Source organism: Gallus gallus, chromosome 14 (genome assembly GCF_016699485.2).
Source record: "Gallus gallus isolate bGalGal1 chromosome 14, bGalGal1.mat.broiler.GRCg7b, whole genome shotgun sequence".
NCBI classification, from domain to species: Eukaryota; Metazoa; Chordata; class Aves; order Galliformes; family Phasianidae; genus Gallus; species Gallus gallus.
In genome coordinates this window covers 5,605,787-5,633,454 of record NC_052545.1, presented here as the reverse complement: position 1 = coordinate 5,633,454, position 27,668 = coordinate 5,605,787, and the positions used below count along the sequence as shown (strand labels likewise).

Sequence of the window (27,668 nt, the reverse complement as noted above, 5' to 3'; positions counted from 1 at the left end):
CGGCTGCTGACACGAGCTCTCCAGCAGTTCTTCCTTCTAAAAATATTGATCACAACTCATCTTTTCTGCTTCAGCTGAATTTTGACAAGCTGGTTCCAAAGGCGCAGGAGGAGTTTCCCATGCAACCTGTCCCCGCAGCTCCCCTGGAGCTGTCACCTCCTTCGTGTTACACACAGACACCGTTTTAAAATGTAGTACAACCATTTGTCAGCAGTTTCATCATCACTCAAGATCACAGTTGGAAAAGAAGCGTTGAGGGATCACATTATGACACTGAACTTTGGTATGCGACCAGGACGGCTAAATAAATAGGCTCGTATCCAAATTATGGCTATTTGGGAGGTATTTTTTGCAGAAAGAGGAGGAAAAAAATAATAATGTGGTTTGAATTTCAGCTGGGGCAGCCCAGTCCTGCGTGCACCCACATTTTTGTGCCAGGAGCTATTTTTCCTCCCATATTTGTAGGTCTGGCACGGCTGAACTTTGGTCTCTGATCAGGGCCATCAGCCACTGAAAGCATGGCAACAGGTAGTGTTCACAGATAGCCTTTGTGCTCCCTTCATTTAGCCCAGAAATACAGTGCTGCCATTGTCTCAGGTGGGTAAAAAACTCTTTAAGCCTTGAGAGCTTTTGGAAACGCTGTCTCTGCCACAGCACAGATCCTGCTAGGAATACTTCTGGCAAGGTGCAAAGGCAGCTGTTTTCATCAGGGAAAGTTGGTGACTTTCATGTTTTCTCGGCAACTTTTTTTTTATGTCACAAATGCTAATAAAATGCTAATAAAATATATGAGGGGAATTCATTAAATTAGCCCTATTTTGATTCAAGCTGATATTCACAGTGGGGCTATTGTATCGCGTTTTGCTTGGCACATTTTCAAAGAAGGTAATCAAAATCTCCTCTCCTCTTCTGTTTATCATCCCAAGTCTATTTTTATCAGATGATTCTCCCCATTGTCATGGCAAGAGCAGACTAGAGTCTTAGTTCAATTTAGCAATACATGACCATAAATACATCAGCAGATTGAATTAGAAAGTGACATGCCAAAAGCAGCTTTCTCCTCTCTTTTTTGCATTCACACATCTGACTCAATCACAGATCTCTAATTGAAAAGCCTCAGCAGTGGATTAAGATCATATACATTATTACGAAGCACGACATCCCGTGCATGCTGATGACAGCAGGAGTGGTTGGCAGGGCTGGGAGCCCAGGGTTTGCAGGGAGCACAGCTGCTGCTCTGACCCCATAACGTGTGCACGGGGACAGGCTGAGCTCTGGGTGGCACCACTATTGGTGTTTGTGTGTGTAACAGTGAAGGGAGAGTGCAGGGTGGAATACAACTCGAATTCACTTGTTGCATTCAGAGGGCGAAATATCTCAGCGGAACCCCAGTGAAGTCAGTGGGAGTTTGGGAGAGAATAAAGCAAGCACCAAGTTTAGCCTGACTGCCTGCATACCGAGCCCTGCATCTTTCTGCTAGCTGGCGGTGTGATTCCAACCCCCCCACATAGGATTGCAGCTCCTGCAGGGTGCTGGGCGCGATCCGGTCGCTCAGTCTGCCCCACGCTCCGTGCTCAGGGACAGCCGTATAAAACAAAGGTGACGAACGCGACGGTCCCGTCTCACTGCCCCATAAGGAGCGAGCACGGTCAGGTGCTGTGCGCTCGGGGGAACAGCTGCGAATGCCCTGCGCTCTGGGAGGGGGCTCGCTCCGAATGAGCCTGCGGGAGTCTTTAAAAGCACTTCTCGGAGCTGGGAGAGAACTAAACCGGGGGAGGAAATGCAGCTCTTCTTCAATGCCCCTTCTCTGGCGGCACGGCGTGGGTGCTGCCAGCCCCTCCCAGCTCCCCCCCACAAAGCGCAGAGCCCTCACCCGTGCCGGGGGGCTGCAGCCTCTCGGGGACCGAGGGATGGAGCAGCGGGGGAGATACAGCCAGGTAAAGGAGCTCGGGGAAGGACGTTCGGGTATGCGGAGAGAGCGGAGCATCCCGACGGCTCCCCACCTCCAGCCCAACTTTCTACAGCGGGGGCGGCCTCAGGCTACCTCCTCCCGGGCTGTAGCACCCTCCCCTGCCGCCACTCCGTTCCCTCCCTCCCTCCAGCCCCGGCCGGGAGCCCCGTCTCTCCTCCCCGAGGGAGCGGCCGCCGTCCCCGCCCGCCGCTGGGGGGGGGGAAGCGGCGGAGCTCGGGGTGCGCTCCCGGCGCGGGGAGCGGCCCGGGTGGCTGCAGCCGGAGCAGCGCGGCAGCCTCGGGGGGAGCGGAGCGGCTCCGCACCCGGCAGACAGCACTCCCTGCACCTGCAGGTAATCAGTATCGGGTTAGAAGGAGGGTAGCGAGCGCGGCTTGGAGACCCGAAAGGGATGGGAGACGCAGGGAGGGATGGGGACAGGACGGGAGGGGGCTTTGCAAAGCGCATCTCGCTTTTTTGGACTCTCTGGGATGAAGGAAGAACCGGAGCGCTTGGTCTCGTTTGCAGCTCCTCCGTAGCAAGCAGCCATCCCGAGTCTGCCCTCCGCATGGGGCTTTTGCTGCTGGAGAGAGAAGCGGTCCCATCCCGGTTGGAGGGATGGGCAGATGCAGCGTTTGAAGCAGGACAAGCCTTAGCAGCGCTTTAAAGCGGCTGCTTGAAAGGCACCAGCGGTCGGAATGCTCAGAGACAGCCCTACACACTACCTGCCCGGCGCTGCTTGAGCTCTACTGTGACCCAAAAAGCTGCATAGCCCTGAGTGCTTTTAGCCTAGCACGGTGCGGGATGGGGCACAGAAAGCTGTGGGGAGCTATTGCTGAATGTGTGATGCTACTTAATGATAAAACAGAGAGAATAGCAGGGGGGTCGGGAGTGCTCCGGAATGGTCACCAAGAGACCGGCAGTCAAGGTCAGAGCGGAGTCCTGGAAGTCATCATCAGTCAGAGTTGGGAGCAACGCTGTGTCCCAGTGCCTCGGTGTCTGACAGCAGCTCCCAGCATCTGCAGTCACAGGCACAGCTTGTTCTTACTGTGCCCAGACCTTTGCACTGAAGAGTAGGGAAAGAATACCCCTGCTCAGGTGTTTTGACCTTGCACGCTTCTTAAGATAAAACAGAGGCTTTTAATGATGCCGGGCAGTGAGGATGCATGCAGGTCATACCAGCACTGAGGGCGCTGGGATCCGCATGTTAGTGCTCGTGTTGGAAACTTCAGATCCTGGGGGACTCTGTGGCAGCTGCTCGGTGGCTGGAGTAGAACTGCACTGCTGGCATGGGGAGCATAGAAGCAGAGATGTCAAACTCAGGAGGGGGCACGGGAGGGACTGCTGCACCTGCTGGAGGGATAGGTGCTCCCAGGGCTCTCCTCCCAGAGGCAGTCCCTGTGCTGAAGGCATCTCTGCTTTTTCCAACTGTCTCTCATGCTGGGAGCAGGTAGAATCTGTGGTTAATTGCTCCTTAATTGAACTGCCTTTGATTCTGAAATCAGCTCAGTTTCAATAGGTTGCAAGGAAGAAAAATATTTCGGTAGAAATCCCTGTTTGCACTGGGATTTGAGCAGCAGTGGGAGTTCAGCCCCAAACACACCTGCCCAAGTGTGAACACAGAGGTGTTGGGCTGCACGCTTTCCTCTGGCTCCAGTTGCTTAAATAACTGATCCAGAAGCCACATCAGCAACATGTGACTTCACAGCTGCTTCTGTGACAGGACCCCCTCAGCCAAAAGTGAGTAATCTCTGAGTATAACAGAGCCTGAAATTTGTTTTTTCGGGGAAGAAAAAGTATTTGGCAAAAGCAAAATTGCCTTATGGGCCATTTGCAAACTGAAAATAGGATCAAGTTATCAGGTAGGCTAACCACAGAGTGCTGCAGGAAATGCTGGGCTGGGCTGAGGGGAGCAGTAAAGTGGTGCTGACTTGGAAATATAATTCCTAGAGAAACTGATAGTGCTAGAAGTGGCAAGACATTATTCAATTTTGGCTTCAGTTTATCTCTGCTTAATACCCATACAGCTAGTCAAAACAGAAAACCAATTTAGTGCAAGAAAGTTGTTTTGATATATCTTCTATAGAGAAAAATCAATCATTCCAGGGTTGGGGTTTTTTTGGAGTGAAACAGACACCTGAGAAATACCAAACAGTAGAACTAGCAAGGAAGATGTTCCTGTCTGAACTGAACGTGGTGGAATCCAGTGGGGGGAGATAGGGAAACACAACAGTATTGTGTATGAAGTGCTGAGATTGATAAGCTGTTTCAGAGATGCTGGCTTTGTGCAGGTTAGCTACAGTTAACATAGCTGCGAGAAACTGAAGCAGGTCTTGGCAGGGTGCTGTATCCCTTCCCAGCCCTCTCCCTGGGTAGCGGGGCGATTTCAGAGCTGCTCCCACTGCTGCCTCCCCTGTTAGTGCACCTACAGCTCACTGCCTGGGCTCTGCCTGCTGCACCACTGCAAGTGCAGAGCCTGGGGCTGCATGGGCCACATCCGAGGAAGCGGATGATGAACATTCATCCCCCAAAGGGCAGAGTAGTAAGGAGCAGTAGAGGTTTTTTCCTCTTTGTTACACCAAGTAGCTCTATTAACACAATGCAGCCAACTCTATGGGACAGGGGAAGGCATGACTATCAAATACTTCTTGGATAGATACTTCTTAGATACTTACCCAATTGTGTTTCTTCTAATTACGACCATCTGTTTTAAAAGCAGGTCTGTCTGAGTTAGTACTTCGTCTATTGCTGTTGGTTATTCTGAATCTGAAAGCAGCCGCCTGCCTTTCTGTTGTTGTAATTATCTTCGTAGCAATTATGTTTGATGCCGAATAAGAGAGAGTTATGATTCCAGTGGTAAATAGGCAGCGAGATCAAATCTTGACTCACCAAATTAGATTTCTTTGTGTAATTCCTTCTTGATCCTGGCTGTACCCAGCTCTGACTTAGATGCAACGCACCTTATAGCATTATTTTGCTTTGCTATTGAAACCACAGCCGGGAGGAATTTCAACCTTGATCTGCTTGGACATTCAGGTTTGTTCTTCATCATGTTATGATGATACTTCAGTCACTAATAGGCTGCTGGATGCTATTAGATGGAGACCTGCTCTTGTGCCTGGCAAAAGCATATTTGTTTAGAACAGAGAGGTTTCACAAAGGCAAATACTTTCTTATTTCAGATAGCATGGTCTGTACCATAGCATCTCTGCTATTTCTTCTCACTTTTCCTGGATATGGACACAGGCAGTCAGACTTGTTCAGCTGCAGTGGATACCTGGCTATTTTCAGGGTACTGCTCTGTAGAAGTATAGAAGTAAAAGTTGAACTATAGCAGCGTTTACTCTGGATCTATGTTCTTAGCTCCTCTTTGGTTCATATATTTTAAGCAAAAAACTCATCTATGAGATCTGTTTATGAATCTATTTGGTGGTTCTGTGAAGTCTTCCAGTAGTATATCTTGGAGATCAAACACTAAAGGGGAAAAAAATCTGGGTGAGAAGATGTCCCCTTGAGGTGTTTTTTATTAATCCATTAATAAAGAATACCAAAACAGGATATCATTCAGCATCTCTTAATTACATTTAGTCATCCTGTGTTGAGGTTCATGGTCATTAACTGCTGTAGTGGCAATATCAGTTGAGACAAAATTGTGCTGTTGAGGGGAAAGCTATCAGGCAGGGGGAAATTCATTTATGTTGTTGTTGTTGTGCTCTAATGAATCCCAGGATATCAGTGGGCTACGATGAACGGCATCGTGGTATAATCAGCTTAGTTAATGTTCACAATAAATGAAGAGCAGAACCCCCAAATACCAAAGAAATGGGGAGACCATCACAGCTGCTTCTGAAGGAGGCTGGAAGGGCTGACCCCTCCATGGAAGATGTACAAAGGTCTGTCCCTCCGAAGGATCCTTTAGGTGTTCAGGGCTGCCAGTAATTGGAAGAGAGCCTGAGGCTCTTGGCAGGCAGGGATGTTGTACAGTAGGCTGTCTTCAGGACGAGTAGGAATTTGAGGGCATCCACACAAAGGAACTCTTCTTCATTGCTGCCTCCCTTAAAGCTTGAACGCTAAATGTGGTGGAAGGTGCATCGGGCTTGAAGAAGATGCTGTGCAATTTCTATAGTCAACTATTTCAGTGATGCATACTGTGGGGGAAGAGGAAGCAATGTTAGAAGAAACACATCCACCCTCATTTTCCCAAGTGCTGGGATGGGAGCTGAACACTGCTGCACTTCCCGATCTTCCCTTCCCGACACTTTTGGAAGTAGAAGGTCTTTAAGGTCCCTTCCAACCCAGCTGTTCAGTGATTTCCCCTGCCGGAGGACAGAGTTCTTTACTGTCCCACTACATCTATAGTCCTAGAACAAAAATTTTGCTTTTTGGCACAGAATAGCAGCAAATAGCAGTGTGCTATCAGGGACTGCAGTGACTCTTGCAGAGTTTCTATAGCTGCAGCAATGAGACCCCAGATACCACGGCAGCTTATTCAGAATCCGTCGATTTTACCCCCATTTCTCATCTCCATCTCCAAGCCAGCGTTTATTTGCACTTTGGCAGCTCTCAGCTTTACTGTCCCTGCCGCCCTGGATTCCTGATTTCTCTGGTACATCTCCTCCCAGCCACAGAGTTACATGTGAGACACCTACTCCCCATCTGCACGTTTCCAAATCAGAACAGCGTATTTATGATCACTACTGGTAGCTGGAGGGACTTCTCCTCTCACCCACTGCAGTTTTTCTCACCCAAAGAGAAAGCACAGTAACTAGCCCATGGAGGTGTTTGCATTCCTCTTAGAGATAAGACTTTGGCAAGTTTACATGATGCTGAATATTGCTTTTGCTTGAAAGCATGGGCACAACGTGGGCTGGGTGTTTCTGGCTTAATCTTGGAGCCAGATTCAGGCCCCTGGATTATTATGGACACCCAACCATCAGGCAAATGGGAGCAGAAGTTACTGGGTGCATCCTCCTTGAGCACCTTAACCACTGTGCGCTGCCCAAACTTGGGAGAGAATTCGGGCTGTGTTTTGCATTTTATACCACTCTTGTATCTTTTTATGCTTCTCTTTTATAGCAAGAAGCTTTGACCCTTTTACAGCAGAAAGGTTTATAAACAGCTACTTAGACCACACTCAGACAAAGAACTAATAAATATCCTTGTGAATCAAGCATGCCAGAGAAACAAAGCTTGAGAAAATTTCAAGCCTTTTCAGACTGTCTGACAAAAAGCATATGCCTTCATCAAATCAGCTCAGCTCTCCATGCTTTCAGAGGCTGCCCACCACGTTTTGGATCTTATGTAGAAGAATGGAGTTTCTGAGATTAAAAAGCACATTTCTGGGTGAGAGGAGAGGGATTCAGAAACATTAACAGAAGCAAAATCTTGAGAGATGGAAAAGAAACTGTTTCTTTCCTTTGGAGAGCATTCACATCTGTGTGCGCATGGCCTGACCTGGTGGAAAAGAGTTCCCAGAAGTGGTGCCTTCCATTTGGGCATTCATTGATTCTTTTCTTTTTTTTTTATAGAGTTTTGTCAGTTGTTATGGAGGGTTTTGTCTCCCCACCTACACAGCTGCCGTGTGCTCTGGAGGCTTTCAATTGGCTCTGCCAGGCAGCAAGTGGCATTTGAATATATCAACTGAGTCTGTTTCTATGTAAACAGGGAGCCCTGCAAAACATTGCAGAGGTGCTTCAGATGCAAAAAGCCAGGAACTGTCTTTGGCTCTGGGTTGTGAAAGCCCCCCAAGTTGTGCACGAGTGAGATGGGGCTGTTGGCTCATGAACCTGTCCAGGCACCTCGGCCACAGCAACAGCAGGAGCACGCCAAGTTGGACTTTAAACGTTTTGATGCTAGAGCCAGGGTGGTGCTTTCAGGTAGTCTTATTTGTACTCACTGTGTGGTCTGAAATTACTTTCTAAGTTGTTTTCTATATCAGACTGTAGACAGAAAACTAAGAGGGGAGGTAGGTTTTGGGTTTGTATGCTTTTGTCCCAGTTCACTGCAGGAAAACTGCTATCTCTAGTTGTAAATTGTGATGGCCATCACGCTCTCTCCTCTCACTTGCATTTCCCAGTGGGATGCTTGCTGTGTTACTGCATGCAGCTCCTTAAAATTAAGCAGAAACCATCAACTGTGTATAATCGCTTGGGCTCTCATTATGAGATTCCTTTGTCCAGGCCTTACTCTTATCATATGTGCTGAATGTATAATTCAAACAGAATTCTGACTACAGCTAGGAACCTAAATGAAGTGCAACTCTTTGAATTCACTTTCTTTCTCTTTCTCTTTCTCTCCCCTCCCCTCCCTTCTTTTTTTTTTTTTTTTCTTCCTCTTTTTAGGAACAAGATGCCCATGAAGTTTAATCTCTCTTAGCCTTAAAAGAAAAACTGGGGAATAAGAGTTATGGATCCGCTATACTTTTCCAACGCATTTAACATGGACTCAAGTTCCAGTGATTTGAACTCCTCGCTGCTGACAAATACAACAGAGAATGGGACACTCTCAGAGCAGCTCCCATTCAAATACATCCACAAAGTCCTGATTCCCATCTTTTACATCCTTGTATGTGCAGTTGGACTCAGTGGCAACACATTGGTCATTTACGTGGTTTTGCGTTACGCCAAGATGAAAACTGTCACCAACATTTACATCTTGAATTTGGCTGTTGCTGATGTACTCTTCATGCTGGGCCTGCCCTTCCTGGCCACCCAGAATGCCATCTCCTACTGGCCTTTTGGCTCCTTTCTGTGCAGGCTGGTTATGACTGTAGATGGTATTAACCAATTCACAAGTATTTTCTGTTTGACTGTGATGAGCATGGACCGCTACCTGGCAGTAGTTCATCCTATTAAATCAACCAAGTGGAGACGTCCCAGGGTGGCCAAACTCATCAGTATGACTGTCTGGACGTTCTCATTCCTGGTGGTGCTTCCAGTCTTTATCTTTTCGGATGTGCAGGAGGACTTTCACACCTGCAACATGAACTGGCCAGAGCCTGTCAACATCTGGTCTGCAGCGTTCATCATTTACACATCAGTCCTTGGGTTCTTCGGTCCTTTGTTGGTGATCTGTCTGTGCTATTTGCTGATTGTGATTAAAGTCAAATCTTCAGGGATTCGTGTTGGGTCTACAAGGCGCAGGAGGTCAGAGAGGAAGGTGACCAGGATGGTGGTGATCATTGTGGTCGTCTTTGTGTTCTGCTGGCTCCCATTTTACATGATGAACATTGTCAATTTGATATTTATACTGCCAGAAGACCCTGTGCTGGTGGGGGTGTATTTCTTCGTGGTGGTCCTGTCCTATGCGAACAGCTGTGCCAACCCTATTCTTTATGGATTTCTTTCTGACAACTTCAAGCAGAGTTTTCAGAAAGTCCTTTGCCTCCGAAAGGGCAATGGTGTAGAGGATGGTGACCCCATTGAACACAGGCAAGAGAACAGCAGTCGCTTGCAGGAATCAATGCTAACCCAGAGGAATATTGAATTCAATGGACACATGCAGACTAGCAAGGTGTGAGGGCATGGTCTGGGACTGCCAAGCACTTGTAGACCTGGAGAACTTGGGACTTAAGGGAAGGATGAAATCACACCTAAAGTCTGGAGGCCCACCAGCTCCAATGAATGTACAGAGTCTTCTTTTCACTCCCTTTCCTTTCACAGCTAAAAGTGCTCTGGGTTATATTGAGCTGTGTGAAATTCTTGTGGTGTTTTTAAGGCAGTCAGATGTGTGTTACTACTTCCTGTACTCTAGAGAACCGATCTGGTACCCACGGCCAGCTTTGTCCTCCTCCAGTAATCCAAAACAACACAAAACCTGTTCTAACTACTTTGTTAAGCTGAGCTCGTGACTGGGGTCAGCTTGAAACAGAAAACATCTCAAATAATTCCTGTGAAAATACCTTTGAAAGCCTTCAAGGGGATCTCTTAAAAGAAAATATGCTATTTCTCAACAGAAGTTCCACACAAAAAGGGTCACAGCACTGATCTTGAAATCATGTAAAATCCATTGTTTTGGAGTGCCGTGTAGTCCACCTGCATTGTTTTACTGTTATTAATCCATATAAGTCTCAAAGTATTTGGGCGTCTTTCAAATAGTAAGAAAAAATAATAAAAAGAGTAGGAGAAAAATGTTGAAAGGATTCAATGTTTGTAATACTTTCACATTCTAAACCAAACTGCATATAAAATGTAATGTAACCACTTTATTATTATGTAAGTCAAAATGATTGTAAAGTGCTGGCAAGCTGTTGTGTATATTTATTGGTTCTGAATGTAAGTATGGATGTGAATTTAAGCTGTATTGTCGGAAATTAAAACAAGTTCAACCCCTTTTTGACTTTCCATTGCATAGCTTCTTCAAGCACCTTCTGGCAATGCAAGCAAAAAGATACAGCCAAGACTTACCTCATTGTGGATGCAATAGAGTTTAGTTGGATAGGGTCAATATGGGAACATCTGTCCTGCTCAGACACCAAAGTCCCTGTGTCTTATGGTGCTTGAGAGCTCAACAGAGACCAAGTGACTGATGTGAGACCGTACAGCAGGATGGGGAACAAGGAGCAGTGTGCAGATCTGACTCCTGCCTCACAGCTGACCTGAAACACTTGCACTGTTGAGTGAGGGATCTTCTACTGCAAAAGGATGAAAACAAATTACAGGTTTGTTTTAATGTAAGCAGAAACTATTTAATCTCTTCAGAAATTGCTTTTGCCACTGCTGTCACCCACACAGGTCAAACAGTCCTGCAAGGAAATTTATTTGTATGTAATAGAATGCAGCGCAGTGAGACAAAAGGGGGCATCTCAGCTATTCCTTCTAACCTTTGGTGGCCTTTAGCATCTCTAGGGAACGTGGCTGGCCCCAGCACCAGCAGTAAATATCAGCCTGACAGTGTACAAATAAGGCAGGTTATTCATAAAAACCCCTAACAGAGCGTGAAACTGACATGGATCCCCTCAGGGCTGCAACACAGGGAAGGATGAGTGAGAATGGAGAGAGAGAACAACCCCGGTGTTGAGATTACTGCAGAATTTGGGGCAAGGACTGAGCACACCAGGCACACACTCGTAGCACTCAATGATTCCTAGGTTCTGACTCCTACCTAGAGCTGTTGGCTGCATATGCAGCATTTTCCTTCTTCGTGCTGTTGTTCTCTGCCATGCTTGCATTCCCCAAGCACAAGAACTTACCGGATGCCATGAGAGACAGCTGTGGGGTAAATGCAGAGCCTGCTGTGCCTCAGCACGGGGGCATTTGGGTTTCTTGCAGCAGCAGGCTGTAGCCCACCTTCCATGCACCTGCACTATACCATGAACTTTAATTCAAAGTTACAGCACAACCAGGCATACATTGATTAATTAAGTCAAGCGAAATCTATTATTTCTGGAATTATCAGGCTGTTCAAGGTATAAATCAACTCTCTTATCAGTTCTTGAGACACATGGAGTAATTAGCGCAGGCCTTCATGTCATCTTTGCCAACTCCATCTGCCTCCAGTTGATTAGCCAGAAGTTCTTCTCCAGTGACAGAATTAGAAAACCCATTTTAGTTCACAGATCACTTTGCAAGCAGCGGTAATAATTGATGCTCTCACAGAGGGAGGGTGCCTTGCATGCACAACATCAGTAGCTCGCTCTGTAGAAGTGCAGTTTGCAGGATACATCCATGCCATCCTTCGTCCATCACAAGCCTCTGGAGCAGCTGAGCTCTTGAGCATGGGGGGAAATGAACAGGATGAAGAAGGGAGTGCTCATCATAGCAGTAAAGGTGAGCAAGGCTGGTGGCTCTCATCAGCCATAGGCTGTATTAATATTTGCTATGGAAGAAGCAAGACCCCACTGTGATGTAGGGGAATGGTCAGAGAAAGCAGCAGGGAATCCATTCAGATTACAGGTGAAGCTGCTGGAAAGGAGCTCTGCAGAGAAGAACTTGGGTGTTCTTGTTGATCAACAGTTCATCAACAGTTGACCAATGGTTGGCCATGAACCAGTAGTGTGGCCAAGAAGGCCAATGGGATGCTGGGGGGCATTGCACAGTGAGGCCGGCAGGTGGGGGAGGTGCTCCTCCCCTCTGTCTGACCTGGGGTGCTGCATCCAGTGCTTGGCTCCTCTGCCCCAGGCAGTGAACTGCTGGAGAGAGCCCAGCGGAGGGCTGCAGAGATGGTGGGGAACTGGAGCACCTCCTGATGGGAAAGGCTGAGAGCCCCGGGGCTGTGCACCTGGGGAAGAGTAGGCTGAGAGTGATCTCATCAATGCTTAAAAATAGCTAAATAGTGAGGGACAAGAGGATGGGGCCAGACTCTGTTTGGTGTCACCCAGGACAAGGAGCACAGGGCACAAACTGGAGCAAGTTCCACAAGAACATGAGGAAAAATTGTGAGAGTGGCAGAGCCTTGAAACAAACCACCCAGAGAGGAGAGGGAGTTTCCTTCCCTGGAGATATTCAGAACCCTCCTGGGTGCATTCCTGTGCAACCTGGCTCTGGAGCACCTGCTTCAGGGGGTTTGGACTCAGTGATCCCCAGAGGTCCCTTCCAACACCTATGATCCATTGCTTCTGTGATTCTGTGACATGACTCTCAAATGCATTTCCTCCGAGGATCGGACACCTCTTTTAAGCATCTTTCAAAACAAGGGTTTATGTCAGTGCTACTTTAAAAATAAAAGCATATAGCTGGAATGAATCACGCACCAAGAGATTAAGCATTATAACAACAAGTGAATGATAGAATAAACTTGAAAACCAAAGAAAATAAAAGACTCCTCAGCAAATCAGGTGAGAACACGGAAGAACTGAAGAATACTCACAAGACCAACACTTGAGCAAAAATTGGCAGCGTAGAAATATCAGAGATTTCTGGGTAGCTTCTTACTCACCCCTCAGGGAAAAGCTAATATTCATTTCAAACCTCTCTGATCACAGGAGAGAGCTAAAGAGGCGCGATAAATGAAGACGTAGAGTTTTATTGCTCCATCACATTAATACGGTGCAGTATCAGGTGATAGAAGTGTAACAATAATCTGATGCATTAGGGATGCTCTGTTTTTCTTTCCATGATGATTTTATAACATGCTGGAAAGAAAAGTCAACAGCGTTTCATGCCAAGATGCTTTATAAACATTAATATAGTGCTAACAAAAGCATCATCTTTTACCGCAGAGGAAGGGTTTTAGTGCAAACTATAAGCACTTTGTGTACCCAGCAAAATTTCCCTGCTCTTTTCCCTGATTCCAAGTCAGTTCAGCATGTATTCCATGGAGTCACTGTGCAGTGAATATAATCTACAATGTTCTTCAGGGTTATGCTAAAGAGACTGTCCTCATAGGTGTAGAGCCACTCTGGACAAAATAAATAATTTATACACTGAGCAAAACAAACTCCAAAGTCATTCACATCCTTTCTGGGTCCATCAGCATGTCCAGGCTGACCCAGAGCTCACTCACTTCAGGGCTGAGCCAAAGTGAAGCAAATCAGCCTTGATTTCAGTGTGACGGCAGATTTGCAGGGCACGATGAAGGGCTGGACCTTGCTAATCACCAGGAGTCTTCAATGACCCATTTGATGTTCTGACCACAAGAGATGAGCAGAAAGTCATTAAGGATGCTGGGAAGCACAATCTCTCTGCTCATGAAGCCAGTGACCCTCTCGTTATTGGATTCAAAGGAAACACATTTTGGTGAAGCACTGAAGATAAACTCCTTGCAGGAATGGCATCAGAATGTGGAAAAACTCAAAGGTGTCTGAATTTCTTTCTAATTCTTCTCTTGACTCAGAGCGGGGCAGTAGGACTGGGATTCTATTAATCAACCATAAAAAAAGTGAAGAATACATTTTGTAAATGTGTGCAGCATTTACTCATGAGATTGAAAGAGCCTTTCCATTAGGGTAATGATTGATTTGTCTTCTAATTTAAAAGGAATCAAAACTAATTTTATTTACTAAGCAGAGAAATGGTCACGGTCCTGCGAATGAATAAATGTGCACTTCAGCAGAAATACTTGTTTTGCAAACACATTTAATTTAATGCAATATATTCCCATAAAAACATCAGAAGCAATGAGGAGGGGATGACTCTGTCTTGTTATGCACTCTGTGAAGAAAGGGTGGGCTTGAGCTTATGCAGCAGCATAGGGCTCCAGAGATCTTGGTTCAGTTCCTGGTTTTAAACTTACAGCCTTTTCCAATGCCATCTCCAATGTTTTCCACCTGTAAAGTAACCCAACACTTCTTCTGATAGAAACATAGAATTATTATAGTTGGAAAAGCCCTCTCAGATCACCAAGTCCAACCCCAACCCATCCCACCATGCCCACTGACTGTGTCCTTCAGTGCCAATCTCCCCCTGTCCTGTGCAGTTGGGATATTTCGAAGTCCCACCACAAGGGGCTTTTACACCATGAAGCATGCATCTGTTTTTTGGAAGTTTACATTTATTTATTTATTTATTTTGGAAGCTTACATCTATTCTATCAAAGTCATGCAGGAATAGTATCTTTTTTTTTTTTTTTTTTTTGAAAATGAAAAGTTTTGCTGCATTGATTTTATGTCTCTTTGAGATAGCTCTCTTTCCCCTTATCCAAGTGAGGCTTTGCTGGTAAAAGCTGTGCTCAATGGGCAATTAGGTGGCTCTTACCAACAATGCACCTCCAGAAAACATGCAGCTGGCTCTGGGCACTGTAAACACTCTGGTCATTACCTTCTCCAAGAAGGACCACTTCAGAAGGAAATTGGGTTTCGGTGTGGCACTCTTGGGGTGAGGAGGATTGAGTAATGGCCCACCGGCTGCATTAACACAAAATCCATTGGCTTTGTGGCTGACAACAAGCCATGCCAAGCAACGCCCCCTGGGACCAGGGCAAGTACTCGGTGTCACAAATAGCAGATGTGGGCGATGCTTGATGGCTACAATAATGATTAAACAATCTGGCACGAGCCAGATAAGTTTTGTCAGCGTTTAGGGGTTATAGATGTGTGTGTGGAATAGGCTAGAAATAATATTCTCACTTTCTGGGGAAAATGCAGGTCATTTGTACACAGTGACATAAGAGGAGGAATGAAATCTGGATGAGGCCTTGGGAAATCTCATCTCTAAAGCACTTGAAGGAGCATTCCAGCACACAGCACGAAACAGGAGCTTTGACATCCTGAATGCTGAAATTGGAGCAAAGCCCCATGTCGGTGTTCCTGCAGCCAGCCAGGCTCCCTGTGATGTACCTTACCTATCTGCTGCCACGTCTGATCACACCCAGCCCTGTCTGCAATTTCCCCCCATCTCCATGCTGTGGGTGCTGCTGTGCTGCCCATGGCAGGGCAACGCGCTCTGCACTCCTGAAAACTCTGCCTATGTGTCTTAAGTAACACTTAAAGGGAAAATAAATCGTTTTTCCCCCTCCCTGCAAACCACCACTATAGCTAGGCCCTCAGTCTGGTTTTATCAGAGGTTTTGCATCCAACATCCATGCAGTTCTTACTATTTGGAGATTTGCTACCATCCGGACTGTTGGAATAAGACAACCCTCACCAGCACGACCACAGTGCCCAGGACCTTCTGTGGGTGAATTACAGTGTCTGCCAGGTTGTGCTGATGACTAAACTCAAAGCAGAACCAGTGGAATGATTCTGCTAGTGCTTTATAACCCGCTGTGTCTTATCTAAACAGTATTGACTGACTTTATTCTCTGCTTGTCGCTAATGACTGGCAAACAAATGACTGCACTGCAGAAGTACAGAAAGGATTACAAAGTGGAGAAATAAGTTGCCTCTTGGTAAAATAACATAAAACAGGCAGGGAGCCGTTTTTGCCAAATTCTCTTTATATGCATTCAAAATGAGGCATGATTCTAATTCACATTAGAGCAAATCTCTGGCTAAAACAGACTGAGCAGAGACAGAGTAGGGTTTTAGGATGACTGTGTCAAACTGTGTCTTCTGCTCTTTGGACAATGAAGTGCAACGGTGGTCACCCAGCAGTCCTCAGGGTGTCCCTGGCTGGGTGTGACCAGGCTGAGCAAACATCATCAGCTCTTCTGGTCTACAGAGAATGAGGAATGGAGCTCTGCTTGGCCCCAGCCTTGCTTTGCTGCCCTTCAGAGGTAGATACACCAGCTGCAAACTGGCCCCAAATGTGGCACTGAGGTGAGAGTTAGCAAAACAGAAGCTGACAGCTGATAATGACTCTTCAGATGTCACAAAGCTGCAGATTTCAAACAACTGATGCTGTAAAGCTGAAGCAATCTAACTACCACCAGTGGCATCACCGGTACCTGGCTCTATGCCTTCAGGCATCTGTGGTGAGTGCTGAAGGCACGAGGCATAGTCAACAACTGTCTTGTTTCCTTTGGCAGAACAGTGACAGTGAATAAATGCTACCTGCAACTAGGCCATCCCTTGAAGGAATTAAATAATTAAGGAAACAATTAAGAGTTGGAAGCTTGGTTTGAGGGGTGCAAGACAAATGGTAACTCAATGAAGGACAAGGAAGCTTGCAAAAGTAAAGGGATACTGTAGCAGAAATGCTAAGTCACAGCTTGAAAAGGTGATTGAGCACCTGGTAGGAAGGCAGGGCCAACCTGGGGGAGCTCAGGTGTATGCAATGCACTGGAGTAACTGGAAGGGGAGAAGCCAGGATCCACCCCTTCCCACGCCTCATTTAGGGGTTGGCAGTGAAGGTGAGAATATTTTGCTGGAGAACTCTGCAAACCTGAGGCCTTCTAAAGGTAAGCAGCTTTTTTTCTTTTATTCCTGTGCCTACGGCTGTTGCATTTGAGCAAATGCTTGCTGCAGCTTAGGATCTTGCTACTCTCATGGTGCTGCTGTGCTTCCCATCGTGATATCGATGCTATCAAAGAGCAGGATCGTACAGAATGATAGATGAATGGAACAGGGTTTTTTGGGATGAAGGGAAGGTATTTGCAGATACTCTCAATTGCTGAAATCAAGTAGGATATGCATTCAGATCCAACTCAATACTGGGATGGAACCTGGATTTACACATTTTCCTCTTTCCATAGGAACTGTTTTCCAGACAGATGGAAAAATAAAGACGACTTTGACCCAATCTAACCATCTTTCACGTTGGATGACAAGGTTCAGGACACCTCCTATAAGCTCAGGTATAGGAGATGTCTCTAAAAATTCAACCCTGGGGCAGCTCAGTAAGCTATCAGCCAGGCTGCAGCACTACCTGCCAAAGCAAGCTTCCAAACTGACAGAAATGGATTATTAATTCTCCTTTTCTACAACAATGACAGAACAAAAGAGAACATATTTCTTCTCCTTGTCCACTGTTAATGTTTTGAGCAGAGCCCCAGCAATGAAATGCCCCTGTCCGGCCCGAAAGGCATTTATATGCAACCACTGTTGTGTTCAGCCTTTCAGTTTACTGCGAGTGAAATTTATGCTCTGAAGGATGATGGGAAGGGGCATGTTATTAATCACAAAATCCATCATCTGTCCAAAAACCTGATGGAAGAGGTCCCACTGAGGTACTAACTCTGTGTTTGCCAACTCCTGAGATTGATCCTGGGATCCAACCTGATTCACTTCTGAGTGGCAACATGTGGACACATGAAGGAGAAGGCCATCCGTGGGAACCTCAGCCCCACAGCAGCCATCCCACCTCTGGCTGCCACTGGTGTGATCCGGCTCTCTGCTGCTATAGTAGTGGGAATGAGCCCTCCCTGAGTCATTTTGGTCCAAATCAGACCAATTAGCAAAGCTTTCATATTGAAACACTCCTCTGGGATCAAATGGCCTGGCTAGTGGCTTTTGCACAGCTTTATTTTCTTGTGTGTTACTTGCGCTGTTCAGCAATTGATAAATCAGTGCTATCACAGCACTGATGCAGTAATGGTGATAGATAGCCACTCTCTTCCCTGCCCCCCTTCTTGTTTGCTTTTTTGGAGCAAATTTCTGAATATATTCTTGTTTTCTGTCTGTTTTGATCATGCCCTGGGGTTTGGCTGAATGATCAAAGTAGTCAGAGCATGGTGAATTGAGTTCTGTCCTCAGGTTACATCCATGCAAATCAAGAGCAGCAGGAAGGCTGTCTCGGACTTTCAAGAAGGTGGCTGAAAGGAGGATTGGCCCTGGGGTCATTAAAGGGGAGTGAGTTGCAGGGATTTTAGAAAAACATTGATTTTGTGACAGGGAATGAAGTTGGTATGGCACTAATGTGGGTGCCAAGTCCATCCAGGACACCTAGGGTCAATAAGGATGGGTCCATCCCATTAGACCTCAGCTTATAGAGGCAATTTGATGGAACCCGGATGGAAGTGTAATGGGAAAAGCTGTAGACTGGTCTGGCATTGTATCACCATGGTCTAAATCCTAAATTTGCTGTCACACAAATCCACCCATGTAAATCCAGCCTAGCAGGCCCACGGTAGCTATTCAACCTTTTTCATGTATTTTGATTTTTTTTTTCCTACTGATATTGGAGATAAGCCAGCTATTACTGAGTACAGTTATTGCTGTGGTGTGTAGGTACCCAGAACAATACTCCTTCGTGCTTGGAGTTGCACATGTTCCTTCTGTGTGCCCTAAGCAGCAGTGGTGGAAGAAGCAGGGCATCCCAGGAGGGCAGAGTGGTGCTGGTATGCTTATGTGTTGACCAAATATGAAAAAATCACTCAGTCTTCATCTGAAAAAGATGTAAATGAGAGAGAACTGGCTGAGAGATGGGGGAAGGCAGCAGGACAGGCAGTTCTGAGGGCTCCCGCAGCTTGTCTGCATTTCAGGTTTTTCATCTACTTCTTTCTCTGTCCTCATTCAGCTTGTGATTAACATCAGCAGATTTCTGTCATCCCATTCTGTATGTGCATAGTTTATGATGAGACATGTCTTAAGCTTCCAGGTAACAGAACAAAAATGACTAAAGCTCTCTGCTTTACAGCTCAGCAGCGAGGGGACTGTTTTCCACAGAGATTTTGGAGAGCTGGAGTGGGAGTCAATGCTTTAACAACTCCCACCTCCTCAACAGGACATTTGTGGACTTCAGGATCTGGCTCATGGGGTGCAATTCAGCTGTCATTCTGGGATGCGTCCCTCTTACTCCATCCTTGGTACATGCCTGCCTTCGCCCATCATCCACTCCTTCTGCAGCACTTTCTGCACTCCAGACCTAATTTCTTCCGCTCTCTTGTGCTATTTTGTGATTACATATTTTGCTGCTCTATAGGGAGAAGTTTTCCTGTTGATATATTCTTCTTCCCCAGTTGCTGCTGCTACCATTATTTGCTCCACAGTTGTGCTATCCTACGCCTCATCTGCACTGCTCTTGCCCAGGCTCCCTTGTTCCCCCATTTTAATCTGATCTTTGTCAGAAGAGAGTATTTACAGCATCTAGGCACCAGATCTGGGGCAGGGAAGGCAATCCTCCTGTGTTGGTGCTGCAGTAGTGAGTGCTTGGCTGATGGAGGCAGTGCTGGGTGGCTCTAGTTGCTTCCAGGTGTGAGCTGACTACAAACCCCTGAGTTTGGGGATGGTTTTGGGTATGCATACCCAGAAGTGAAGCCATAGACAGTTCAGTATCTCAGGAGGCACAGGAGCTGCACAGAGCTGGATTGCACCACAGGCACAAGGACATCTAGAAAAGATCCAGACACTGGCTTTGGGCAACTGAGTCCCACTGGGCAGCTGAAGGCAACGCACAGTGGCAGTGAAGACTTTCCTCTTCTATTTAACCCTAACAAAGACTAAATGTGGAATTTCACCATCCAGAAAAGTCAAAGTTTTGCAAAGGATTTCCTGTATCTTCTTCCGGGGAAGGGCAGCATGGTGGAACGTTAAACTGAAGAAGTAAATGGCTGTAGAAATGTAAATGTTGGCCAGACAATGCCTGGGCACACTGCTCAGAGGGAGCACTGGGACTGATCTGTTGGCACCAGTGTGTAACTGCTGGTGGATTTTACCACCCACTTATACTGTCATGATTTATGAAATCAGCCAGGAACATCTTCTGCTTTGGAAGGGAAAAGGTATTTAATAAATGAAGATGCATGGGAAAGAATTAGGACCTGACATCGCATTAGGAGAGCAAAGATTTTTTTTTCTCTCCTTCCTCTGTAAGATCTGATCATATGTGGAATTGGCCAAGAAAACTTGCATCAGAAGGAACTAGATAGAACTGGTGGCAGAGCAGGGAGCGCAGAAGTTGTGGCTGTGCTTATGTGCCAGGGTTCTTTATTTGGCCGTCCCTTCTATGGGCAATCACAGCCTCACACAAGCAGGGAAGCACCAGAAATCATCAGCCAACAATCAGCTCGCTGCCCACCTGAAGTGCTTGGCTTCATTCCAAACCTGCTGCTGTCAGAGCTTGGAGCATGCAAAGCTGTGGTGGGATTTAGGGGCAAGGTTCCTTTCAGCACAGCATTTCTCCATTTCTCAGGTCAAGCCTGCACAGGATACTACCCAATATTGCAAGGAGGAAACCTGTTCCTGCGTTATCCTAATGCTGGAAACTGTCTGCTTGCCTTTGATTCACTTTCAGCCCTGTTTCCTCTGGTCCCAAGTCAACATTAATCTTAATTATGTCTCAGCTAACAAGTCTTTAAGAGTTTATTAAACAGGCTTTTGTGTTCCCTAATTGAAAATCTCAGCGCAAAGCACTTCCGACTCTCATGCTGTTTGACAAATGGCAGTGGGAGGTGGGCGGAGGGGAGAGGGATGGGGTACCGATGGCAGCACTGCTGTTTGGCTGTCGCATCCTGGCAGGAGAGGATGGGAAGAGCCAGGAAGTCTGCCTGCAGCACGGTGATCCTCTTGGGAGGGTGGTGGTAACTAAAATGCCCATTATCAAATTGCCTGATGGATGTATGGAGCATCATGTGACCACTAAATGTCTCTAAGAAGAGAAGGCAAGACTGCCAGGCACCATGTGTGGGTTGGAGTGCTCATCACATCCCTACCTCAGAGGAAGTGTTGATCTGCCTGAGGGTAGGGAGGCCCTAAGGGTGGATCTGGATAGGATGAATGGGCTGAGACCAACGGGATGAGCTTCAGTGAAGACAAGAGCCAGGTCCTGCACTTTGGACACAACAACCTTATGGTGAAGATGGATGGGCAGTTGGATTTGATGATCTTATAAATCTTTTCCAACCTTGATGAGGTTGGAGCCTTTCCATGGCTCTCATTCTTCTCATCTTCAGATCTGTCTCACCTCAGTTTTTTTCCTATTGCAACTCTTTTCTCGGAGGGGTCAGTGGGTCTGACCCCACCACTCAGGCAGGATTGTCACAGCAGCAACTGCAGCCATGGGGTCACATCATGTGCTACAGGAATTTGCAAAGGAACTTGGTGTGAAACAGTTGGGGTCCTGGTTTTGAATAGGGGTGAGACGGGCCCCTCTTCTGTTCCTGCTACCCCTGAGTAAGGACTGGGACTATGGTTGCTGGAAAATAGATGTTCCAGAGAGAAGCCTGCCTGCCAACATTTTCGTTGATAATGTAGCAATGCATCATATTTAATGAGCAAATTTAGGAAAGCTTTCAATGCATCAATTTTCAGATAAGACAGCCAAATGACCTTTCCAACAAACAACTGTCTGGGGAATTTGGTTGCATAACAAATGCCTGTCTCCAGCTGGGGTCTGAGGAGGAAGAATAACATTCAGCTGCAGCTGAGAGCACACATAGGGTCTGCTATCCAGCCCTGATTCAGCCTTGTTGGTGTCCAAGGCATTGCTTCCTCAGCATGGCCCAGTCAGTGCGGCTCAGTGTAAGCCTGACAGCTCTTGCTCAGGCTTTGCTTTCCAGGAGCTGCTCTTCTCCATCTATATCTTCCCCAGTGCTGCGCAGCTGCTGCCCCATGAGATCCTCTCCTCATCCCAAAACTTTTCCCAGGATTGAGCTGTATTTTCCAAAAGCTCCACTCGCTCTTTCTCCAAGTCCCATCTACATACTGTTCTTTGAGGAGACGTGGGCTTCCCCCGCATCTTGGCAATGGGCTTCTGAGCAGCCAGGCAAGCTGAGAGCACCTCTGAACACACTTCGTCAAAACATGTCATGCTTTGACAAAGACTGACAAATTCAGATGAAAATCTGTCCTCCCAGCCAGCTGTTCCCAGAAAGCAAGAGACAGAAGTGATGCTCCCAGCATGCAGGGTTTTTTAACACGCTGCACATCTAGTCACTAAGCCTGAGGGACTGACTGACATTTTTAATACCTCGACAGACAATTCATCAAATTAAAACTATTCAGCTTTAAATACTCCTTTCTTGGCCAACCCTTCGTTCCATTAAAGTATAACAAATGTTAGCTTTCCTTCTGCACTGCTTGAAACAAATATTCACGTGCCCATGAAGGTCAAGGAATCCTCGTCCTGTGCCTGTTTGGCCTTCACAATGTGACAAAATATATTTACTTGTTGCCACCTCTGTTTAAGTCCCCAGTTATGAATATTCATTGGTTGTCATGCAGGTCACTCTATAAACAGATTTTCAACAGCTGGATACAAAAAGGCTTTTGCTGGAATGTGCGTACAGAAGGAAAACCTGCAATAGTTAGGGTAAAGGAGCACCTTTTTTAAACATATCACTTTTTCTTCCAATAAAAGTGGCCTTAGGTGAGAGGAAAAGTCATGGATTGTATGTACAAGTGGTATTTGCAGAACGTGACGGTTCCAAATGGTGGAGATCAGAGGGGATGGAAGTGATGTGAGGATTAATGTACTTCACTGGTGGCTTCACAGCTCCTGGATTCCAGCAGAGCCACGATGGACTCCACCAAAATCAGGGCCTCTCTCTGGTTGCTCTCTAAGGTGATACCCAGGATGGTGTAGAACGGGCGGATTTCCATTGAGTAAGAGCAGAGCCAAGGATGTCATTTTTTTACTCCTTCTCTATTCAAACTGCAGCTAAACATAGCCTAATTTCAAAGATCAATATTGCTGGAGATCAATATACTGTGAGTACCATGTCTGGAGACCATCTGTCAGAACCACATCTGAGGCTTCATGCACCACCACCACCCTCAGGGACCGGGGCCCAAATTCAGACAAACAGCCTAAAACCTGCCAGAAGCTGGGAGCACAAGGTAACAAACATATCACTGAGGCTTGTGCTGTTGTGGTGGACCAAAACGTGGGGTTGGCCAACAACCAATGAGCTACAACTGGTTGCTGCATCAGCTTGGTTGGTCCTGGCACAGCCTTGACACACAGCATCATCTCTGACACTATAGGCTGCTCCCAGCATGTCCATGCTTCTCCTTGGTGCAGTGAGAAGGAAAGTAGAAGTCACTCATTTCAGACCACTGTGCCTTGCTCCCAGGACTGCTTATCCAGCTCTCCTCGCTCATTTACCTGAATTGTCTCAGCTGATCACCTCAGCATGAACTTTGTTTTCACACTGTATTTACCTCTGGACTATTTTTTTTGTATTTTTTTTTAATAACTCCATCTCAATCCAGCCTTGTTGCTATGGGGTTTCTGTGTTCTCTCTCTCTTTCCTGCTGTAATCTCGTAACACTTAATCCTCTGTATCTCTTCATCTTTCCCTGAAAAGTCATTAAAGGTGAAACTTTTCCCTACTTGCTCTCTTACCACCTATATATCGAGCTTTTAAGTCAGATTTCTGACCTCAAGCAATGAAGCATCCCAAACATCAGAAGTGCCCTGCTCCCTTAGCCCACTCTCCATTTGCCAGAGTGAACCTACAACGCTGTTGTAGTGCTCTGCTATCTATCCAGAATGGCTAATGAAAAAGTAACAGACCTTAAAATAAATGGGTGCACAGAGGACGTGTAGTCCTGTCCTGAGGAGATGTGAGGTTATGTGATGTGAGGCCAGCATGAAAGTCTGCATCTGAATTTATCTTCACAGCCCCAGTGCTGCAGCTGTATGCACAGCATAGTCCCAGACCTAAAGCACAGCTGTGGTCTGGGAATTACCACCAGGGACAAGTATTTCCCTTTAATTTTAGACAGTGAGGCTCTTCCTGCTGCCAAGTGGTTGCAGGTGCAGAAAGTGGGTCTGGGTTTTATATACTTAATGCAAGAGAATAGCATTTAGATGGGAGTTACCGTTGGTCCAGAGTGTCTGCTGCAGGCTTCCTTGTCTTGAAATGGCAGTAAGAGATACTGCACTTCCCCTCCCAGTGCTCCATAGAATCAGTAAGGCTGGAAAAGCCCTCTCAGATCCCCAAGTCCATTTCCAACCTGTTCTACTGTGCCCACTGACCACGTCTCTCAGTGCCACATCTCCACAATTCTGGAGCACCTCCAGGGCCAGTGACCCCACCACCCCCTGGGCAGCAGTGCCAGAGCCTGACTGCTCTTTCTGAGAAGTTTCTCCTAACATCTGACCTGGGACAAGGGGCAAATCTCATCGTGTCTCCATGTGGAGTGTCTGAAGAAAATACTTTTTCCTTCCTGAGGACTCCAATGAAACACGCCCCACCTGGCTTTTCCCAGACTTACATCCTCCTGCTTCTTTAAATTGGAAATAAAATGACGTGTTGTCTCCCTGTGCTGGGAGTTAGCAGTGTGCCTAGAGAGCACAGACAGCGCCGGGGAGATGGAGGGCTCTTGGCAACCCCACGTAGAAGGTCTGAGGCTTTAGGAGCCCGAGGCCACCCTCAGAGCTCACCTTTCAGACTGTGCTGGCTGTGCTGCCTAGCCCATGAGCGTACCGCCCCCACAAAATAAGTGGGATCAACAGAAACAGATCCACTAACATCAGTAACACGGCACACTGCGTGGGCTCTCAGGTCCCGGATTGATGCGGATGAGTCACGGCCATCGCTGACACTTCGGGGCTGCAGCAGCTCTGCTCAACGGGAGAGGGTTTGCGTGTCACACACTGACTGCTCCTCTGCTCGAACAAACAGAACAAAGGCAGCCAGCACAGCAGAGCCCCGCCGTGTCACCAGAACTGCCGCCTCTGATGGGATGTGATGACAGCCGCTCCCATGGGCAGAGGGAACTCATTGTGCGGCTCCCAGAATTAATGTGAGCATTCTGCTTTGCTGTTTGCATCACTGCGAAGCCTCACACCACAGGCTGCACTTGTTTTCCGCAGCCACATGTGTGAATCCAGTCCCATATGCCAGGTGACAGACAGAGGACCGACGGGCCTCCCATCTCAGCCTCGCACATGTTCTGCTTGCTGGTATGCAATGTGTCTGATGGCTCCAGGCAGCAATCAGTGCCATTTACATTGAATAAATTCATGTCACCAAACTGTATTTGGATTTTTCCAACACCCGTAAAATCTCACGTGAGGGAGTTTGCAATGCATTGCATTTCAGACCCGGTGTGGCTCTGCTGGATACGTGGGGCTGAGCTGCACCATACAAGCAAAGTTTGGAGGGCAGTTCTGTGCTTTCCAATGGACGTATTTATCAGTACATGCAGTGAGTAGCACCTGCCCTGCCCTCCCCCTTCTTCTCCTGTCTGGGATCCTTAACCAGGCTCTGCAAAGCCAGAGGACAACATGAGAGACATCGGGTAAACGGGCACTAATCTAATCTCAGATCATTCCAGGCAGTTCATCTAAATGAAATCCTCTGCCATGCAAAAGGCCAGAGCGAGGGCTGTGAACCACTTCAGTCTCACAGAGGGGGACCTGGTGCTGGCTGCTGCTCGGGGGTGGATTTCCTCCTTTGTGAATCACTCGAGAAATTTCCCCATCGGATATTAAAACACCTCTGTATCATTCAGCAAGCTGGAGCCACCATTGTCAGAGATGCACTTAGCAAAGAGCATTTGCAATTTCCAGAGAGCACAAAAAGAGAGCGTGGAAAATGGAAGGTATGAAAAGCCCATCCGCCAAGTTGTTTCTCTTCCCCATTACAAACCACCCCCCTTCACAACACTTAAGAGCAGCGACCTGAAAGCTGAGCCCGATCTTAATCATCTGATTAAAAAGCTGAAAGACTTCAAAGCACTGCACATTCAGCACATCATGATGGAAAAACCACAGGATTCACAAGACTTTTGACCACACAGTGCTAGCACTCTAGGACTGAGAAGATCACGAGAAGTCATAAAAGGGAACTGTGATGCATAGCTGAGATATCTGAATTCCGTCTTGCGGAGACAGAGCAGAGCACGCCTGGTGCTGCAGCACTCAGTCAGTCAGGTCAGCTCTGCAAGGATCTGCTCCGTGCCCACTGGGGCTGAGCTGGAAGGAGGGGCACAGACTGTGGATGTTCAGATTTGAACACTGGGGTATATTGATCTTTGGGGTATATTCACCATCAAATCAGTGTCGCTTCTTTTGGGTCAAAGGCACCTTTTCGGGTGGAATAACGTCTCCAGTTTGGCTGCACCACAGATCTGACTGCTAACAGTCCCACAGTGGGAGCCATGCTATTGCTGAGTTCTCGTTGGCAGAGGCATTAAGGTGAGGAGTACAGGAGGCTGCACTCGTGGACTCCCACCGCTACTTTTCCAGTCAAATCAAATTCCACAGCGTAATGAAAACACAGGCTTGTGGCACTCGACAACTTGTCAAGTGTCATTTGCAGTGAGTAATGATCACAGTGAGTTCAAGAAGCCTGAAAGAAACTCTTCCTGAAGCTCAAGGCTCGGAAAGCTCCGCTTTGCTCCGCGGTTGTGATGTCCTATCACAGCTCTATCACAGCTGTGCTTCTCTAAGTGCCTGCTTCAAGTAGCTCCTTGCATCAGGACTTGCTGTGCACGAGGCACTTTGCGCAGAAAGTGGCGTTATATTTAATTTGCTTACGAATGGCAGCACACAAATAAACATCCCTCACTCAGCCACAGGCTGAGGCTGCAGCTCAGGAGATGGGGATAAGGTAACAGACACTTCCCGAGGACCCAAACACATCCCAGGCAGAAGGTGAGAAATCAGCTTCAATAACAGCGGAATCACATGCAACTCCTAAATCACTTGGAAACTATACTTTATCCAGTGTCAGTGGGTATTGTGAGACTGAAAGCATTTGGGGGATTTTATATGGAGTGCTAGGGCTCTTTTTGCATGTTAAAACTTAACACGTGGCTTGCAAGCAGTCTGCCTTCTGACCAACACTGCCTAATAACAAAAAGCTTCCAGTACTTCTCTTTATGCTGGTTTAGCAGAGAGGCCCTGAGATGAGTTGGTGCAGACATCCATTGAATCACCACTGCTTTTGCAGCTGCACAAGAGAGGAACAGCCCAACACACTGAGATAACAGCTCCTGCTGCAAGCAAACAGATCTCAACAAACACCCAGCACTCTGCAGATGTTGGGGGCAGCCCACCTGGTTCTTATTTATCTCACTGTCCTGAGATGCTCCAGCCTGAAATCAGTGTGTGCTGAGAACTCGAAGCTCTTTGCATGAGCAGAAGGTACTGGGGACTGTGTGATGCTGAATGCTTTGCCTGGAGCTTTGGTCAGAAGGAGCTTTTTGGCTCACAGAGCTCACAACACCCACTGCTTTCTTCCCCAAACCCCCTAACAAATGACATTGCCAGTAATTAAGCAAATGTGGTTAGCAGTTTTATGGCTGATAAATTATAACTGCTATTCTTAATGAGCAGAGAGACTCAATTAGACGAGGTTAATATACCAAATAAAGGCTATTTGCTCCACTTCAGAGTCATCCAATGCGGAACACCCCAGTGCTGGGAGATGCTGAGCACAGCACGCAGAGCACAACCTCTCCAGAGATTCCTATGACCAAACATTTGCTAATGTGCAAACCATTAGGAGACCTGTCACTTAACGTCTGAAATCCCCAGGACATGGAATTTGAATCGTCTCCAGTAACAGACTG

General features: G+C 46.9%; 1 protein-coding gene across 1 annotated transcript; it reads left to right on the top strand.

The window, feature by feature from the left end:
- Window positions 1-2,177: 2,177 nt before the first annotated feature.
- SSTR5 (somatostatin receptor 5) lies at window positions 2,178-10,285 on the top strand. Its single transcript, NM_001024834.2, has 2 exons — window positions 2,178-2,303; window positions 8,290-10,285. The coding sequence occupies exon 2, from the start codon at window positions 8,354-8,356 to the stop codon at window positions 9,464-9,466; it is 1,113 nt and encodes a 370-aa protein (NP_001020005.2). The 5' UTR covers window positions 2,178-2,303; window positions 8,290-8,353; the 3' UTR covers window positions 9,467-10,285.
- The last annotated feature ends 17,383 nt before the right edge of the window (window positions 10,286-27,668 follow it).